Below are 18,189 nucleotides of genomic sequence, written 5' to 3' on the forward strand. Positions count from 1 at the left end.
GCCCTGAAACTGCCTTTCATTTTGAGGTTTTTTGAGGCATGCAATTATGGAATTTGGTTTCATTCCCACAGTATTCGAGTTTTCCCTCCCATAGATTGCATTCTTTTGCATTGCATTGCATTGTATTGTATTGTATCGATCCCAACGTTTGTCTCTCATGTAAGATCCACATTAAGCAACAAAAGAAACCTAAGAGAACCGAAGATAAAAGCAAACCAAACAAATAGTTCAATGTATTTCGTACCTTGGAGCAGAATTAAAAACTTAATTAAAATGAACATAAAATAAAACCTAAACATAAGTTTACTGACAGCTAAACGCTCATGGCACAAACATCTGTCTATCCATTAACTGAAATTACTTTGGCGGGATGTAGGGGCATCTACTCGTGGAAGGGAAGGTAAGTTTTGTGGGGCAGGCTTGCTAATGACAGTTTATGTTAATGGACATCTAATCAGTTATGTACAACAGTATTATATGGTCAAAACTGCATAATTAACAAGACATTTACCCCCCCAAAACCTTAAAAGGATACCAAAAACGGGAGACATGAGACGTGCAGCACAGTCTCTGTTGTCTTTTGACCGTACGATTGGGTGCATGGCAGGGAAGCAGGAGCCTGCAGGAGGCAGGAGACATTTAATGTATGCAAGTAGTAGCCACAGATCCGGGGGACAACTAACTTTGACAACGACATTGTCCTGGAGATGGAGCCGTGGGGCCACAGACGACTCTCTCCCTCTCTCGAAAAGTTGGACAAACGACATTTTTAATATTTGATGCGGTTTTTGCTGTATGCGGTTGTGCCATCCACCGGGTTATCTATATGCACGGGGCTGTGGTGGAGCATCCTCATCGTGCTGTGGTGCCACCTCTTTTATACCCATTAAGGCAGCCCTTTTGGCAGCTAAAACGGTTTTCGGTTTTATTTTACTTGGTTCCGTCTCCACTTAGAATATAAATGGAAATCCAAATCTAATCAGTAATCAAATAAGCGATGGATCTGCAAACGCTTGAGGCTTCCTGTTGTGGCTTCTAACTTTTTGTTCGCCCCCCTCCACCCCACCTTTCGCTCTTCATCTGCTTTAGCAGCGGCTTTTTCCCACTGCGTCTCTTCTACTCTTCTCTCGCTTGTTCTAACTGTGGGTGGAAAAAAGTTTAATTACATCCATCACTCAAGCAGTGTGCACGGCTAACGTGTGAATCGCCAAGCAGTATATGTATGCATATGTGTTCACTGCGTACTGGCTCGCCAAGCAGTGCATCGTTGTCAAGCAGTCAGTCAAGCAGTCAATTGCAGGCGGGGGTACAAAAAACCGCTGCATACTCTCCGGCGGCTGTGTGCATTGGCCTGTGTACATCACACACACACACACACACACACAGGTAGCTGTGGCTCTTTTTTGCCCACCTTCCACCCCCCTGTTAAAACGTGTGCTGGTTTTTTTTTATTTTTAGTTTATCCAATGGTCACGTGCCCAAAGGGTTTCGGGTTTCGAACAGCAGACAGAGCATCAAATAAAAAACTTGCCCTTAATAGAGCAGTCAGTTCATCACATGATTGACTGCCGGAGCCAGAAAAACATTTACACATTTTTTCCAGCTTAATTTTGGAATATTCGACATGTAACTGGATTTACTCCACTCTCTGCCTTCTATTTATTGAATTTAGCCGTCAAACTGGCAAAAAAATTGCGAATCTTTTTTCCTGTCTCCATGTTTTTTATTTTTTCGTGCACCTGAAGGTGGGTAGGCTTGGAGGGTGGTGTGCTGGTGGAGGGGGACTGTGGTGTTGCATGTGCAAAATTAATTGCAGTTTGCCTTGCTCATTTCGTTTGTTTGCAACACTCTGCTTCCGCTCCACTTACGGCTGGAGTTGCTGTTGCTTGCTGCTGGCTGCTGCTGTTCCTTCTGCTTCTGACGCTTTGGATTTAGGTTAGTCGTTCACCTTAAATCAGTTAATGTTAATCAGCATTCCGCGGCGTTGGTTCAGCAGCAGGTCGGGGCAGGGTAGTGGTAGGGACAGGGACAGGGACAGGGACAGGGACAGCCGGCAGCCTGTCACCCAGTCAATTGCTTCCGCTTCCGTTTGACGCCTCTCATCCGGCGGATTGGTTTGGATGAGCATCGATCGGACCAGGAGCCGTCGTTGTCGTTGTCGTTGTCGATGTCGATGTCGATGTCCCTGCCATGGTCGGGTGGCCATGGGCAGGCGGGGAGGTGGGTTGTTTTTCATTGTTGTCGCTTGGCTGAGTACATGCGATTGGGTCACCCGAGGTGGCTCTGCCTAGCCAACCGTCATTGTCCCTATGCCACACTGCCACTCTGGCACCCTTCGACCGGGCTGTTGGTCAATAACCTTAATTGCTCATCAATTTTCACACACAGCCACACAAAGAGCAGGCAAAGGCGCTAATCAGTCAGCAGCAACAATCTGTCCCTGCGGTTTATGTGTGTCACTATGCTAGACAACCCAAACCCAAACCCCAACCCGAACCCGAGCCCCAGTGAAGGGAGTCCTGTCCATTGGCTTTGGTTTTTGTGCATTTAATCAATATTTGGACAGCAGCCACAGCAGCAAACCAGCAGCAGCCACAGCGCCACCAACTGACAAAGTGTCGAAAAGAGTTTAGGCCAGACAGAAAAACAGGAAGGATATCTCCATCAAGGAGTATGTAGTCTCGAGCACAGATCACCAACAAAGCCCATGGATACACTCATAGATTTGGGTTACGTGATTTAGAATTCCAGCAGAGAATTCCTGGACTAAATACTGTCCCTAAATAATGGTTTACTAATGCCCCAAATGTTTGATCATTTTCGCAGGTAGTGATTAAATGTATCTGCAGAAATGCCTAAATTATAATTAAAGCCAGCATTGAAAGATTTTAGTTCCCTGATCTCTTGCCCACAAAAAACAAAAGAGCCTAAAAATGTTTCTTGAAGGGCTTCGTCCGCTGGTCCGCTGGTCCACGCAGGCCTTCATTTTTCTTTGGGTGCAACATGAAAAACTCTTTTTGTTTGAGCAGCAAATATTGAAGTGCAATTGCAAGTGCAACAGCAGCAGCAGCAGCAGCAGCGTGTGCCAAAGGTTGGGGCCAGGCACCCCAAAAAATGTCAAAAAGTGACCGCAAGCAAGGGGCCAAGCCAGGAATTTGGGCAGTCGGCGGAAGAGAGGCGAGAGAGAAGGATGCTGCTTGTTTGTACCTAGCGAGGGGAGAGGGCAGATGGAGTGGCAGCAGCAGCAGCAGCAGCAGCAGCAGCACGAAATTAGCTTGCAACACAGCCACACACATGTTGCACTGGCACATCCACATCCACTTCAATAGATGGACAATGTACATGAAAGCAAATACAGTGGCTCAAGATGGACTCCCCCACTCGCTACGAGTATGATCCGAGAGAGCACTAACAACATGGTGGGGACTGTATGTCAAGCAAACATTTGACATTTTTACAGGAAGAAAAAACGAATGAACAAACGAAGAAAAGAAAGAAAATGCAACACTAAACTGCCAAAAGGCACAAGGCAAACAGAGTCCCCGCCGCTACGTCTCCCTGTGTAAAACAAAACGCAGCATTAAATATATAGTAAATATGTATATATGTATGAATAGTACATGGGTATATGTATGTAAAGAAAAGGAGCAAAAGTGTTGCCAACATTTAGAAGGGAAACTTTCTCAAAAGTTGTAAACTCTGCTGCCATTGCTGCTGGCTGCTGGCTGCTGGCTGCTCTGCATTTAAATGCTTCAAAACTCCAAAAAGGAGACACAGAGAAACTGCAACGAGCGTGAGGCCTGGGAAATGTATCAAAATTCAATAGAAATGTAATACTAATCTAATTAATTATTCAGCTCTAGCCCTGCCATGGGGTAAAACAGAAGCGTTAGGAGGAATGGCAACAGAAATCCCATTTCTTTTCTTGCAGCTAAGTATTTTGCACTTGCAACATTTGTGTTGAGTTGTGGGGGAACAACATCTATTTCAAATCTATCTACAAGTCTAAAGCCCAGTAGAATGATTCATAAATGCGAATGGAGCTGCTTGGACTGCTTGACAACTTTGCACTGCATGCACTGCTTTGCGCTGCTTGGGTGCATATACGAGCTGCTCGACTGATCTTAATTAATGATAAAAGGAACAGAGGCTCGTGCACAAAGGTACTCATAGTATTATGCGTGGCAATTCGGGCATAATCCCTAGACCCAATCCCAAAAACCAATTTGCTCGGCGCCTGTTCAATATTGTGTGCTGCCAGCAGCTTTCCATGCGGTTTTCTAGCCTTAATTAGTGTCGTCTTATCCATCAATGGGCTGCTACATCAATGCCCAACTACTATTTTCATTTGTCACTAATGGCCAGGAAGCTGCACAGATTTTCGATTAGTTGGCCAGCACATTCCTTTGTGCTAGTCTGCGGCTTTTGTCTGGCAAATGTTGCACTCTGCATGCAGCATGCAGCATGCAGCTCCAATCACCAATACCCGATTTTGATGCAATTTGTCGCCCCTAGAACCGAAAATGGGTGTGTGTGTGTGTGTGTGTGTGTGTGTTTGTGCACTCAATGCGGAGTAGGAGCAGAGTTGAGGTGTCTCTATGATGCCACTATAATCTTTCGCTTTTACTCGAGCATAGAGAAGAGCCCGGAGCCCGGAGCCTGAGCCGTGGCCATAGTCTGAGCCATAGTCCTCAGCAATTCCACACTTTCACTTCATTCTCGTGCTCTCAGGGCTCTTCTTTGCACTGCCATGCTTGGCGGCAGTAGTGCACTTAACAAGGTGCTTCGGTGAGGAGGGGGACATGACTGGTGGATGATGTTGTGGTGTGGCCCAGCACAGGTATTGTACCCTTTTAATGTGGCACAATCATGGCACCGGGAGTCGGAGCTGGAGTTGGACTTGCCTCAATCACGTGTGGGAATTCAATTAAATAAACGAGACTTTGCAAGAGCAGGGAGGCAGTGGAGTGCCAGGAGCAGCAGCGGGAGAGCAGCGCCCTGGTCAGAGCAATAAATGTGCACACGAATAGATTCGGCTACGGCTATGGCTACGGATACGGATAGGTAGATGGATAGATCCCCCAGCGGCCGGAAGTGACTTTTGGCCAACAGCCGGAAGCTGCTAACGTCTGCTGCTGCCACTCCTCGTGTTGCTCCACGTGCTGCTTCTCGTGCTTCTCCTCCTGCTGCTCGAATGCTCTTTTGCATAGATTATAGGGCAACATTTTGCTGGCCATTTCTTCGAGGGCATCCAAGTTTCGCCCTGCCACTGCTGCTGCTGCTGCTGCCTTGATATCTGTGTGCCTGCCCTCTGAGCTGCGTGCCACAGCGATGCTGCAGCCAAAACGATGTATGCTCGTGGGGCCTCGTGAGGCGAGCTTGCCACAGCCGAATGCGTATCCGTGTCTGTGTCCTGCTGCCTGGCTTGTTAGTCGCTTGAAAGTTCTTCAGAGCAACAGACGTGCCCCGGAAGCAGCAGCAGCAGCAGCAGCATCATCAGTAAAATAAAGCGGAAGCAGCCTCTTCTGTGTGCCCATCGAGAGTCCATTCTTTGTGTGTGTGTGTTTTTGTGTGCTTTGATTAGCTTGTTTTGGCGCGTGAATTTGTTGTTTTGGTTATTTGTTCAAGTGAGTGTCGAGTGGCAGCATCATGAGGGACTATCCATCGGTGCCCAGTGTATTCCGCGTGGCCTCCACGCACAGCATCAACAGCGAGAGTCCCTACAACAATGTGCAGCCGATAATGCATCCAACGAAGATAAGCAGCAGCATTAGCCACAACATTGAGCAGCAGCCACATCAATTGACCACCAGTGCATCCATAGAGCACAGTTATCCGTCACAGCAGCAACAGGAGCACTCACCCTATGCCACATTGCCGCGTGGCCAGAGATTTGCCATGCCACCACATCCATATCCACAGAGACAGCAGCAGCAGCAGCAGCAGCAGAATACTGGCGTGATCAATACCATTTCGGGCAGCATTCCCGCCACTGGCTTCGGCAGCGATCTGCAGCTCAACAATTTGGCAGGCAATCGACGCCAGTCGCAGCAGTCGCGACAAGCAGTGGGCCACTACCCGCAGCAAGCAGTGCCGCTGCCGCTGCCAACCATGGAACAGCAGCCACGTGGACAGCCAGCCGGTGGACAACAGCAGCAGCAGCAGCAGCAGCAGACACATGGATTCAGCAGTCTGAGCAGCCTGGCCAGCGGCAGTTACCTGTGGCTCCTTACACCTGTTGCCGCCAGGTAAGTCACAGCTTTTGGTTGGGTTTTATGTACAATTCTTTAATGGATTCAAGGGGGTGCTCCTCCACACACCCGTTGTGTGTTTTACCCCTTTGTAGCTGCCTTTCACCTTGCCCTTGTGCTTGCTGCAAAATTCCAGAAATTCCTTTGAAAAATCTTATAAAAAGTAAAGCCTTCAATATACACAGAGAAGCAGCAGCACCTTAAGACACACACAGAGGCCACCATTTATGTTTTGTGTTTAAAGAAAGTTGAAGAAATGTCGACAGGCGACAGGCACACAGCAGCCCAGCAGCAACATGCTCCTGCCCGACACATAATTGTGTTAGCAGCACAAATCACTGCAAAGTGAGGCTTAATTTGTTCGCAAACTATTTCGCATTTCGCACCACAACAGCACAAGCCACCCAGCCACCCAGGCCACAGCCAATAAGCTCCAAGTTTCAGTCCCAAAGTAAAGAAAAAAGCAAAACAATTTTATTGAATTTCTCTGCATAGATTTATGAGCTGTGCGGGTAAATATTTTTGGTACATCAATGCAAATGTTTATTTTTTAGGAATACAAATACATCCGCGTGCTTAGAGCAGCAAAAAGTTTTTATAATTTTATATTTATATGTTTTATTTGATGGCATTTTTCGCACCGTCTCGCAGCGCAAATGGACAAAATAATTGATTGAATGCTTGAAAGGAGAACATAAGATTTTTGTATGCGTTTCAAGTCACTGGCTTTAGCTGAAGCTAAAGATAGAAGTTTTCTCACTTTTTTTATTCTTGTTCGAATGAAGCCCTCAGCTACGAATCATTTAGCAATTCAAACCAATTTTTCTCTTATTTGTACAAGTGTAGAGTCTGATTCTAAGAGGATTATGATATTGTATTGATGGTACTTGGAGTCCTAGTAGCTAGACCCTCGACTCTAGCACACCCACTTTAAGTAGCACATTTGTTTGCATCATGCAAAGTAAATGCAATTGTTTGCGTTTTGTTGCACAGCTTAATTGGTATTAGCATTAATGCCGCATACAATTAATGCCAACATCGTCGCATTTGAACATTTAAATTCGATTCCTGAATCCAATTAGACACATTTGAAAGGTATTCATTCCCAAATACCTATCCCATTTCGCATGCCATGTGCTTGACTTTTTTTGTTCGCACATATTTTACCAGCACGCCAGCAATTGAGTTTGTGCGACATTTATTTGCATATCCCTGGCAGAACACAGGCCAACCACCACACGGCATTTCGTTCTACTTTTTGAGGTATTTTTAATCGGGCTAAAATGTTGGCAAGAAAAAGGGGAGACCCCCATTAGAGGGGGCGCGGCTGGGCTGTATGTATCTGTATGAATCTAATGTACTTTTCGTTTGTACCTTCAGCATATCCGTTGCCATTGTGATTGCCGCTTTAGCCGGGCCCCAGTGGCTCTTCACCGAGGAGAAGCTGCCGAATGTCAACTACAATGGAACGGCCAACTTTAATGCCCTGGACGATGGCGCCTACATCACCAAATACACAAAGTCCAGTCTCTGGATACTGTGCACAACGTTGCCAGGTAAGCCTCACCGCCCCTAAATTCCCAAATCGAGATGAATGTGACACAGACACACGGCCCGATCTGAATGATGATGCGTCTGTATCGCGTGGCCTAAATGAGAACACAGATCACAGTCAATCCATTAATTAGCAGTGGATTTGAATTGCTTTTATTTACAATTTACTCGCTGAACGATACAACAAAGCGAAAGAGAGAAAATCAGTCAGAGGGCAGAGGCTCAAAGTTCAGAGGAGCTGCGCTTCTTCTTGGGCAGAATTCCGCCCATGCACTGGATATGCTGAAGGACAACTGTGCGCATGCCCTGCACATAGTCGCGTGCGATGAGCAGGCTGCTCGAGGCGTAGCCACAGCGCAGCACATAGTCAGCCACATGGTCGGCCATGCACATCAAATGGATGCCCGACTGGTGAGGCTCGTCGTGCGCCTGCTGCAGGCAGCGGCCCACGACCAGGCTGAACCCGGTGAGGGCCAGTGGCATGCACAGACACTGTTGCAGGGCGACGGCCAGCTGCTTGTGGCTGTTGTCCATCGAGTCGTAGTAATACAATTTGCGCTCCGGCCGGGCGATCAGCAGCAGGGACCAGTGCTCGTGGTCCACGTTGAAGGAGCCTGGCGCTGCGCACAGCGGCAGCAGGATGAACTTCGTTTCGTGCAGGCCGCGCTGGCACATTTCGCGCCTCATGGCACGTTGGCTCAGCTGGCGCAGACTCTGCATCAGCGACGGCTGCATGAAGTACACCTGTGACTGCCGCTTGAAGCGTCTGTGCTGCAGATACGCAAAGTAGAAGGCGACCAGCCGCTCGTTCATGCCGCAGTTGGGCTCCTGCAGCAACTTCACGTCCCCATGCAGCAGCGAGATGTTCTGAAAGCGCAGCGACACCAAGCGATCCTTTCCGCACTTTGCCAGCCCGTCGCCGGCACCACCTTCTGAGCTTCTTGCAGCAGCTACTGGTGCATGTTGTCCCTGAACCTGGCTGACCAAAGTGTTGGCGAATGTCGAAGGCTGTGTCTTCTTCAGCTCCTTGCTCTTGGAGCAATCCATTTGCTGTGGCTGCTTCTTGCCCGTTGCTGCTGCTGTTGTTTGATGCTTTCCAGTGCTACGCATTGGGCTTCTGGGCTTCTGGGCTTCTGGGATTTTTAGCTGTTTGTGCGTGTGGCTCTTGAGTGTAAAATCGAACTTCTGGGATTGCTTTTTCCAAATGTTTCTCCTGTCCACTTCAATTCGAATTTGTAGTTTACCGTGCACAGAATTTTCAGTCACTGCACAACGAATTTAAATGTTTTTCAATGTCAATGTGGAGCAGAATTTATTTACATTTAATTGAAGGATCTAAGCATTTATTGCTTGTGCAAATTGGGCAGCCAGCAGAGGACTCTTCCATCTCATAGTTCGAATATTTCTTTCTTATCTTTTTGTTCATTTCTGTTCATTTCATTTCGAGCTGCAGCAGTGCGTAAATATTTATGAAATATTAAACCCAAGAAGCCGATCAATGATGAACACTTTTTAGTACCCTTTGAAGCTTTATAAAATTGCAATTCATTTCAAGTCGTTACATATTTAATTCCACTAAAAAATAAACCAAAATATTCTTAGAAAAATAAACACAACTAAACAATGGCTTTTGTTTTCTTACTGGTTTTTTTTTTTGCAGGCCTCGATGTGGACTCGTATAATTGCATTAAAATTGATTATTTCCCCAACGAGGGCTACCAGCCGGATCCGCATGACTCGACGCCAGCGATACCCTGTAAGTGAATGTTAAACCAGTGTGCGACTGCACTTCATTACGCTTAGTAATCAACTGGCAAACTGGCAAACTGGCAACTGGCATGGCTTAAAGGCTTCTCTTCTCTTCTCTTCTGTCCTGTTTGACTGGTCTCTTAATGGTCTCTTACCTGCCGCATTTATTGTACTGTGGACTGTGGACTGCGTACTCGTGTTTTTAGTTGGCCTCCTCCTACTCCTTCTCCCGTGTAGGCCAAATTGGAATTGATTTATTGCCTGTGGCCAACGCACTCTGCAGAGGGAGCGGGGAGTACCTTTAGTTGGTTGAATTTTAATTAAAGACTTTTGTCCATATGATTTGTGGTGTCCCCACAGACACGTGTGTGTGTGTGTGTGTGTTGCAAGGAGGGTTCAAAGGGTACGCTGCACATTCTGCAATTTTCCATTTAATAAACGAATAAGAAGGAAATCAAATGCAATTCCCTTAGCTGCCGCCCTTTGCGGCTTCATTTGATAAATAAACTTTTGTAATATCAAAAAGGATATTCGCGTGTTGTTGTGCCTGTGCGTGTGTCCTTTGCGACAATTGCAACATACAATGGGAGACAGAAGCAGAGACAGACAGGGGTCGAATGGAATTTCATTAATTTTCGCACAATTGGCCAGGAGCCAACATCCCCAAACAAAGATTTGAAATATTTTTCATTAATTTTGTCCTGCTAGAATCCTCCATTCCCCCCTCCCTCCTGCCGCACACAAAACATGGGCAATTCCTCAAAACTAATTTTAAACTCGCCGCGGGTGACAATTTCAACAAAAAATAAAAAAAACTATTAGACAGCTCAGATGGGGGATTGCGGGATGGTGGCGCCTCAACGGGGTACGCAGGTGTGATGATATTTTAATGCCTTGCGGCGGCATTCACACAATGAATGGCTGCGGGTAGGGGGACCAGTTGCCAGGACACGCAGGCACACCTAAAAAAATGAAAAGCAAATTACAAAATTCATTCGAGAGTCAAGAATAAAGGAGCATAGACTCGGACATGCTCCGCAGAGGAATCCTTCATTGTTCCATTTATCCTTTACATTTATTTGCTCATCGCTTTTTTTTGTTGTTGCAGACACGGTGACCAAGTCGTGCCCCATCTTTCTGGCCGCTGGCGTCTTTCTGGTCATCAGCTTCATTGTGTTCCTCATACCGACATGCTCGCACCAGAACAATCTTTTCTACTTCAGTGCCGGCATCCTCTTCATTGTCAGCGGTAGGTCCCCTCCCCCCCCACCCCCGCTGCCTCTCGTTTTCTTTGTGATCACTGTGAGTGCGAGATTTGCTGTTCCACCTGCAGGTTTGGTCATGCTCATCGGACTGATTGCGTACATATCCATACTGAAGGCGGAGATTGGATCGAAGCTGCGGCCACGCTCCACCCTGCAGCCGGCCCTGTTTAAGGTCACCTACGGCCAGAGCTTCTTTCTGTTTGTTTTTGGCTTCATCGTCACGGAGTTTGTGGGTGTCCTGAACATCTTTCTGTTCATCAATCTGCAGGAGATCAGCTACTATGGTGTGGGTATTCGCTGGTCATTCAATGTCAATACCTTCCCCAATGGGATTCACTGTGTGCCTCCTCTCTCCCTGCAGCGTCTGCCCTGCTTCAGTGTGGCCAATATCAATGCCAAAATCAAGGAGGGACAGCAGCAGCAGCAACAGCAGCAGCAGCAGCAGCTACAGCATCCACTGAGTCACTCCTACAAGCGATACAAGCAGCCCGGAGTCCAGCAGCAGCAGACAGGCAGTCAGGATGCACTGAACCAAGTCCATCTTCCAGCTAATCATCAGCAGTCGCAGTCCCATGAAACGTATCAGCCGCAGATGCAGAGGACACTCAGGGGCAACACCGCTGTGGGCAGGCAGCATCAGGTGCACGATGCCGGACGCAATCCCGGCCAGACACAGACCCTGCCAGGTGGCTATGCCTGCCGCAAGCATCCGAATGTCGCCTCCAATCTGAATCTCTATTTGCACAACGATCTGGAGCGTCGGTGAGTATGCAGAGTCATCTCTCCACTCTGATCCTTGCAGCTCTGATCGCTGTGATCCCTCTTTGGCAGCTTTTACTTTGAGAAGCCGGCGGTGTCCAAGTGCAATCTCCATTCGCGCAGCTTTGCCAAATCCCTCAACGAGCTGTCCGGGCCGACGGGTGGGCCAGTGGCGCCTCTAACGCTGCCGGCTCCTGCTCTGTTCGCCGATCTGCCGCAGGAGTTTCCGCTCACTCGCTCCGTGTCCACCACCACGGACATTTACAGCACGCCGCCGACAGGGGCTGCTGCTGCTGCTGCTGTAGCACCCAACACGGGCCAGCTGAAGCGCAAGCAGCACCGCAACATGGCCACCAATACGCACAACGTGCAGCCGCAGGATCAGTCCCGTCTGTGCGGCCTCAAGCGCGGCCTGCGCAAGACCAAGGATGAGCTCTTCCAGGAGTTTTGTCGCAGGACTGGCGTCCTGGGGCGTGCCAAGCCGAAGAATATCTACTACATCAGCGGCGGCGAGGAGGAGGACGAACAGCAGCAGCGGGGCATCGATCCGGAGACGACTTTGCGGCAGGATGACGACGATGCTGATGGCGATGATCACGGCTTCCGGCAGTTCCGCTGTAGCGGCATGGACGAGGACCGCCTCTACGTTGTCGGAGGTGAGAGCATTCGATCCAATGCCAGTCGATCCATGGGCTAATCGCCAACTAATCCTTAACAGATCACGCCCAGCTGGTGGGCCCACGACGCGCCTCGATGTGCCCCCTGGAGGCGCCTATGGGCCATCCGCTGCGCAAACTCAATTCGAATCTCTCGCTGCACAACGAGACGGCCTGGCCGGGCGCCGCCTTCGCCTCGGGACAGCTGAGACTGATGCCCCCCGAGCAGGCACAGAGTCGCACCCTGCCACGTTGCTTCATGCGACAGTCTTCGGCTGCAGCGGCGGCTGCTGCCGGCAGCCAGGACAGTCTCGGCTCGCTGCAGAGCGGCATCAGCTTCAATGCCGGCGCCAGTCAGCAGCGATTCAATCACCTGATGCTGCAGCATCAGCAGCAGTTGCAGCAGCAGAATCGCTACCTCTCCACCCTGACGCTGCCCAGGCCAGCGGAGGAGCAGCTGCAGCAGCAGCAGCAGCAGCAGCAGTTGCCACCTAAGACTCAGGTGGTTCAATGGCCAGCGGCCATTCCATCGTCACCCTCGAACTACGGCCATGGGGGATACCAGCAGCATCCCCAGCCGCTGTATCCAGCCACGAGTGTGGCAGTGAATGCGGCTCCAGGTGCTGCTCATCCGCCGAAATTCCAGCGTGGCTATGCCTTTGACGATGCCCAAAGGCGGGCCAGTTTCGCGGTCAACGATGCCGCCTTCGATTTGGACGAGATCGAGCGAGAGCGTCGACGCTCCCATGCGAGTCTCTTTGGCCAGAATCTCGATCCCTACGATCTGATCAATGGCACAGCGGTCTAGACATCAACACTCTCCACTCCAAGCGCATCCACACTGTAGACTCTCCATCCCATCGAGCTGTCTGTCATCTAACTACAAAATAAAATCCCCTTCAAGACTTTTGGCTTGGAAATGAGTGGCACATTTATGGGCGTAAGGGAATCTACTCTACCAAGGACATCCCTCTCGATGGATGTATGTGTATGTGTGGTCTCATAGGTTCAGTCGTTTCCAGAAGTTGCGGCTATGCAGGATCTCCGGACTGGCTGGCAGTTGCCGGTTCGCTGTCGTGTTGTCAAACAGATGATCCAGCACCAGTCCCCCGTAGCTGCTGCTGTCCACGGAGGAGCTCACATTGAAACAATCCTCGATGGTTGAAGGGAAGTACTGTTGCTGCTGTTGCTGATTCTGTTTCTGTTTCTTCTGTTGCGTTGTGGGTGCCGTGTGGGGGCGGCTTTTTCCACCGCCTGCTGCTCTTGTCTTCCCACCAGGCGAGGGTGCACTGACGGGCCTTGTGGGATCTGTTGTGGATCTGGGCAGTGGCAGTGGCAGTGGCACTCTATGCTCTGGTGCTAGTATCCCAGCGCCTGCAAACAGCTCCTGCATCTTGGCCATGGATCGCTGCAGCCGTACGCTCGGCGACGTTGCTGCATCCTTATCCGTTGGCTGCCTGCTGGCGGCAGTCTTTGGCTGGAACATCTCGCTGACAGCGCTGTGCCGGCTGCTCCTGCCGCTGGCGAGGGTGCTGCTGGTGTTGTAGTCAAGCAGCTGGAAATTTGAAAGCGCAGACTGCTCCTCGTTCAACTTCATTGCGTGCATGGCCCGCCGCATGAGCACTTCCAGTTCATCGCTGCTGCTGCTGCTGTTCGATTCGGATGTGATCTCCGGCAGTAGGTGGTCGTGGGTGGTGCTCTGCGAGTGCTCTGTCCGCATGCGGTACAGAATTTGCTGCGTTTGCTCCTGCACCTGCGCCAACTCCCGGCTTAAACCTTTCGTTGGCTCCTTTGCGGGCTGACAGGGCTCCCCCAGCAGCTTCTTTCTGGCCACATTTAATGTATTAATAAACTGATAGGTATCTGGCTCCGGCGCTGGCTCTGGCTCCACCTCGTTATCATTCTTTGTCAGCGTTTGCTGTTGCTGCTCATTGAGCTCCTCTATTTCGAACAGAGTCGAGGCATCCTCAAACCTTCGTCTCGAGCTTTTCTTCTTCTTTTTGGATGCACTGGGCGGCGGCGGCAGCTGCTGCTCCGGCAGCGTTTGACGTGAGCGCTCCAGATAGTCGAGAAAATTTTGCTCTAGCCGCTCACTCTCCTCCTCCAGCTGTTCCATGCGACTCTTGGCACTGGCCAAAGCATTCTCGAAGCTCGCAGCAGCTGCTGCTGGTGCTGGTGCTGCCTGAGACGTGAATGAAGAAGCAGCTGCTTGAGGTGAAGCTCGTTGGGACGGAGCTCGGTAAGACGAAGCTGCCCGAGATGAAGCTGGATAAGACGACTCACGATGAGGGGAAGCTGGATGGGGCGATGCTGTCGCTCTACGCCATGAGGCTGGACGCGACGAAGCTGGTTGAGACGAAACCGGCTGCGTCGAAGGATTAGGCGATGCTGGATATGGCGAAGTTGTTTGCTGAGGCGGCGAGGACGTGTCGCGTGGCGTATTGGTAGCCACAGTATGCACGTTGGGCCTGTGCGAGGCTGGTGCCACAACAATTGTCGGCGCCGCTGGCACCATCTGCTGCTGCTGGGCAGAGCGCGGCGTCTCCAGGGGAGATGCAGCAGCAGCAGCCACTGATGTTGGCTTAGAACGACTTGAGGTAGGAGGTGTGGACGCGGCCGAGGTGCAAATGGGAATGTCTGTTCCATTGTTATCGTTGAACACGGGCACAAAGCGCACCGCCTTCTGGGCAGCCAACTCCGTTGCCTCCATCTGTTCGGTTAGCAGCTGCTGATGGGCCTCGTAGTGCTCCAGCAGATTGAAGATCTTGTGCACCAAATCTCGTGCCTCGACAGACGTATCCGAGTCCATGTGGCGGCAAAGTGTCTAAGAAGGTTAGTGGAAAATTATGAAAAAGGAAACAGAAGCTCAGGAAGCTTTTACTCACCCGCCAGGAGCTCTGCCGTTGGCTCAGCTGCATCATCTCGGCCTGATGTTTCATTTTCACTTGGTAGAGATCCTCCAGTTGCTGCTTCTGCAGATCGCTGGCCTTCTTCAGCGACATCTCGACGCGCTTCAGGAACAACTTGCCACTGCCACTGCGCAGCATCTCCTCGATCCAATCTTCGTAGGTCCGTTTGCAAGGACTCGCCTTCGTTTGTGTGCCCCTTGCCACTTGGACCTTCTCCTGATCCTCCTTCAACGTTTGGGTTGCAGTGTTCACATCCTCTTGGCTCTTGCTTGTTTGAGTTGCAGCCACTGCCACTGGGCCTGAAGTTTCTGTCTTCAGGATCTTCTTTGTTTGTGTTGCAGCCACGGCCACAGGCACTTGGGCCATTATCGTTTGGGTTGCCATTTCCCACTGCTGCTCTTTGGGAACCTCCTCGACTCGTTTCACCATGGGAACATCCACTTGGAGCTCCTCCTCTGGCACATGCAGCTGCACCTTCTTTTTCTTGGTCTGCGTGGAGACATTTTTGCTGCGAATTGCCTTGGCCTGGACAGCCACATCCCGGGATGGCATGGTTTGGGTGGGCCGCTCCTCAGGCTGCTGCTCCAACTGCTCCTTCAGGGGCAATTTCGCGGTCTGTGTGGAGACATGTTTGCTGCGAATTGCCTTGGCCTGGACAGCCACATCCCGGCATGGTATGGTTTGGGTGGGCCGCTCCTCAGGCTTCTGCTCCAACTGCTCCTTCAGGGGCAATTTCGCGGCCTCCTGAGCGGCCAAGAAGTGGCCATGGCTGAATCCCTCGTGGTAGCCGAGCTTGAATCCGGCGTTCCTGCCCACCGCATGCTCCTGCTCCATCGCCATGTTGACCATGTTTACCAGCAGGCTGACATTGACGCACAGCTCCGATACCAGCTGGTCCATCTGCTCGAAGCTGGCAAACAGGTTGTTCGGCTGTGGCTGCTTCTCGCTGCGCAGCATCCGCTCCACGCTCTGGCGAATGGTGGCCATGTATCCGATTTGCTGCGCAAAGAGTTGCGGCATCTGCGGCATATTCACATGCATCACTGGTTTCTCGATCTGTTCAGCAGCTGCGGCGACCATTAGGTTGTCCGCCTCCTGCTGGGCCGTCATCTGGTTGCGTGGGTGAAGGTCTGGCAGCAGTAGGGCAGTCTCTGCTGGCTCCAGCTTGTGCCCGTCCTCGATCAGGCGATCTCGCTCCTCCAGCTCGAGCAGCAGCAAGTCCTCGAGATCCTCCTCGCTGACGACATCCACAGGCGGGGCACATGCAATCGAGAGCGGGATCATGTGCCGCATCACCTCTCTCAGCCGCTGCTTCATGGAGTGAATGCTTTCGCAGAGGCGAGGGCCAATCAACACGGAACGGGCCTCCTCTGCGGCATCCATGTCCTCCTTTGGTGGCCCTTTAATCTTCAACTGCAGCTGCTGCTGCTGCTTGGCATTCATCAGGACACGCAGCAAAGCTCGGAGCAGGCTCTGGTCCTGCTCCTGGTAGTAGCTGCGCTGCACCGCTGCACTGAGCTTCTCCGTGGTGTCGCCCCAGCCAGCGAGCACAGCGCCCAGCACGTCCTGCAAATCGCTCTGGCTGAAGCGGAACTCGCTGTGCCTCGCCTCTGGGTCGCCATCGCCCCTACGTTGTGGATTTTCGTTGCAGAACACAGAGAAGGCCAACTGATAGTTCTCCGCGTGCAGAAATTCCGCCACCAGGCTGTGCAGTGCCACGGCCAGCTGGGAATCTGCTGGCTGCATCTGATGACCTGCAGAATACGGACAAGAATTAGCTGACAGGATCAGGCTTGCGCGGCACTTACCCAGCGACTGCTCCTGCTCCTGCTGCTGTTGCTCCTTTATAATTCTGCGCATGTCCGCCTCGGAGATCCTGGGATCGTCTATTAACAGCTCCTCTCTCCAAAGCGGATCCTTCTCCGTCTGCTGCTCTCTCGGCGGCGATTCTCCACACTCCTTCACTGCCTTCAATGGCTTTTCTTTAGCCTTTGGCTTGCTTTTGGTTGCCGCGGGTTTTGGTTTACTTGCCGGCTTCTCCGGCACCAGCACCGGGGATCGCTCGCTCTTCGTGCCCCTGGGGGTGGGGTCCACCATTGGCCAGCGTTGGCTGTTGCGCGCCGATAGCTGCTGCAGTTGATGGTGCTGCTGCTGGCGCGACCTCAGTGCCGCCGCCGTGGCAGCTCGAGTGCGTTTCACCTCCTCCTGCCGCTCGCGGACGTGGGCCTCGTGTCGCATTTCGCGCTCGCAGGTCTCCTGGCTTTCATCCTCGCTGCGGCTGCGCCGTTTGGCCCGGTACGAGGCCGTTGTCGATGTCATGGCAGACGCTGCTTGGACGCTGTTTGGCACATGGCGGGTCTTCATTCTGCTGCCCCACGCAATCCTCCCGCAGGATCCGCTGAATTTTGGAGTATTTTCTGGTCTGAGACTCGAATGTGTGATGGTGCCAGTAGGCAAACTGTTTTCGAAATGAGTTTACCGTTTGACAGAACGAAAATTGTGACAGACGACAGTGCGTCGGGTAAGGCAGGGACTCACCCTTGTTTCTCGTAGGGAATGTGGCAGGTGGTGCCAGGTGGTGGCAGGATCGCCGTGTGCAGTCAGCCGGCAAGTCCTGCTGCACGAGTACACGAGACAGAGAAACAGCACAATTGAAAAAGAGAATAAAACCATATCTAATGCACTGCTGTACGAAATAAGCTGTATGTCTGTATAGAGTGTACCGCTGAGCGCAACAATTGCATTAAAACAAGCACAACAAGCTGACAAAAGTCAAAGCATAGCACTACGGAACAATAAACACCAAAAACCACATTGATTCTCACAGTTTCCGAAACGAAATAAACGTATTTAAATGCAATAACACGCACACAAAATATGTTGACAAAATACGCGAAACATAAGTTAAAGTTCAAATAATTGGCAATGGCTATGTATCGATACTGAGCGCGATATTAGCTATCGATAGCTTTCATTGCCGAATAATTATAATAATTGTGAAATTTCTATAACCGCTTTGGAAATGCTGTCAATATGTAGATTGATA

General features: G+C 50.7%; 3 protein-coding genes across 4 annotated transcripts; 1 reads left to right on the forward strand and 2 right to left on the reverse strand.

Moving 5' to 3' along the window:
- Window positions 1-5,642: 5,642 nt before the first annotated feature.
- Window positions 5,643-13,064, forward strand: LOC117580867. The gene is made up of 9 exons (XM_034267616.1): window positions 5,643-6,006; window positions 6,124-6,248; window positions 7,632-7,807; window positions 9,466-9,561; window positions 10,663-10,803; window positions 10,888-11,105; window positions 11,181-11,581; window positions 11,651-12,234; window positions 12,297-13,064. The coding sequence occupies exons 1-9, from the start codon at window positions 5,650-5,652 to the stop codon at window positions 13,040-13,042; spliced, it is 2,844 nt and encodes a 947-aa protein (XP_034123507.1). The 5' UTR covers window positions 5,643-5,649; the 3' UTR covers window positions 13,043-13,064.
- Window positions 7,997-9,061, reverse strand: LOC117581292 (sentrin-specific protease 8). Its single transcript, XM_034268330.1, has one exon. The coding sequence runs from the start codon at window positions 8,913-8,915 to the stop codon at window positions 8,028-8,030; it is 888 nt and encodes a 295-aa protein (XP_034124221.1). The 5' UTR covers window positions 8,916-9,061; the 3' UTR covers window positions 7,997-8,027.
- LOC117581278 lies at window positions 12,724-18,053 on the reverse strand. Of its 2 annotated transcripts, XM_034268299.1 has the most exons (4): window positions 17,682-18,053; window positions 16,952-17,601; window positions 15,120-16,897; window positions 12,725-15,058 (listed from the first exon to the last, which is right to left on the reverse strand). In XM_034268299.1, the coding sequence occupies exons 2-4, from the start codon at window positions 17,505-17,507 to the stop codon at window positions 13,235-13,237; spliced, it is 4,158 nt and encodes a 1,385-aa protein (XP_034124190.1). In that variant the 5' UTR covers window positions 17,508-17,601; window positions 17,682-18,053; the 3' UTR covers window positions 12,725-13,234. The 2 variants fall into 2 exon arrangements, with proteins under 2 accessions (XP_034124191.1, XP_034124190.1); XM_034268300.1 differs by lacking the exon at window positions 17,682-18,053 and having other exon boundaries at window positions 12,724-15,058; window positions 16,952-17,658.
- Between the last annotated feature and the right edge of the window lie 136 nt (window positions 18,054-18,189).

This window comes from Drosophila guanche, unplaced genomic scaffold (assembly GCF_900245975.1).
Source record: "Drosophila guanche unplaced genomic scaffold, DGUA_6, whole genome shotgun sequence".
Classification (NCBI taxonomy): Eukaryota; Metazoa; Arthropoda; class Insecta; order Diptera; family Drosophilidae; genus Drosophila; species Drosophila guanche.

What these genes read in the sequence shown, in the direction of transcription:
- LOC117580867 (XM_034267616.1), top strand. Translation starts at nt 5,650, where the DNA reads ATGAGGGACTATCCATCGGTGCCCAGTGTATTCCGCGTGGCCTCCACG. An exon ending in CTTACACCTGTTGCCGCCAG is followed by an intron (nt 6,249 to 7,631) that starts GTAAGTCACAGC and finishes TTGTACCTTCAG; the next exon opens with CATATCCGTTGCCATTGTGA. An exon ending in ACTGTGCACAACGTTGCCAG is followed by an intron (nt 7,808 to 9,465) that starts GTAAGCCTCACC and finishes TTTTTTTTGCAG; the next exon opens with GCCTCGATGTGGACTCGTAT.
- LOC117581292 (XM_034268330.1), bottom strand. Translation starts at nt 8,915, where the DNA reads ATGCGTAGCACTGGAAAGCATCAAACAACAGCAGCAGCAACGGGCAAG.
- LOC117581278 (XM_034268300.1), bottom strand. Translation starts at nt 17,507, where the DNA reads ATGAAGACCCGCCATGTGCCAAACAGCGTCCAAGCAGCGTCTGCCATG. An exon ending in GGAGCAGGAGCAGTCGCTGG is followed by an intron (nt 16,898 to 16,951) that starts GTAAGTGCCGCG and finishes CGTATTCTGCAG; the next exon opens with GTCATCAGATGCAGCCAGCA. An exon ending in AACGGCAGAGCTCCTGGCGG is followed by an intron (nt 15,059 to 15,119) that starts GTGAGTAAAAGC and finishes TAACCTTCTTAG; the next exon opens with ACACTTTGCCGCCACATGGA.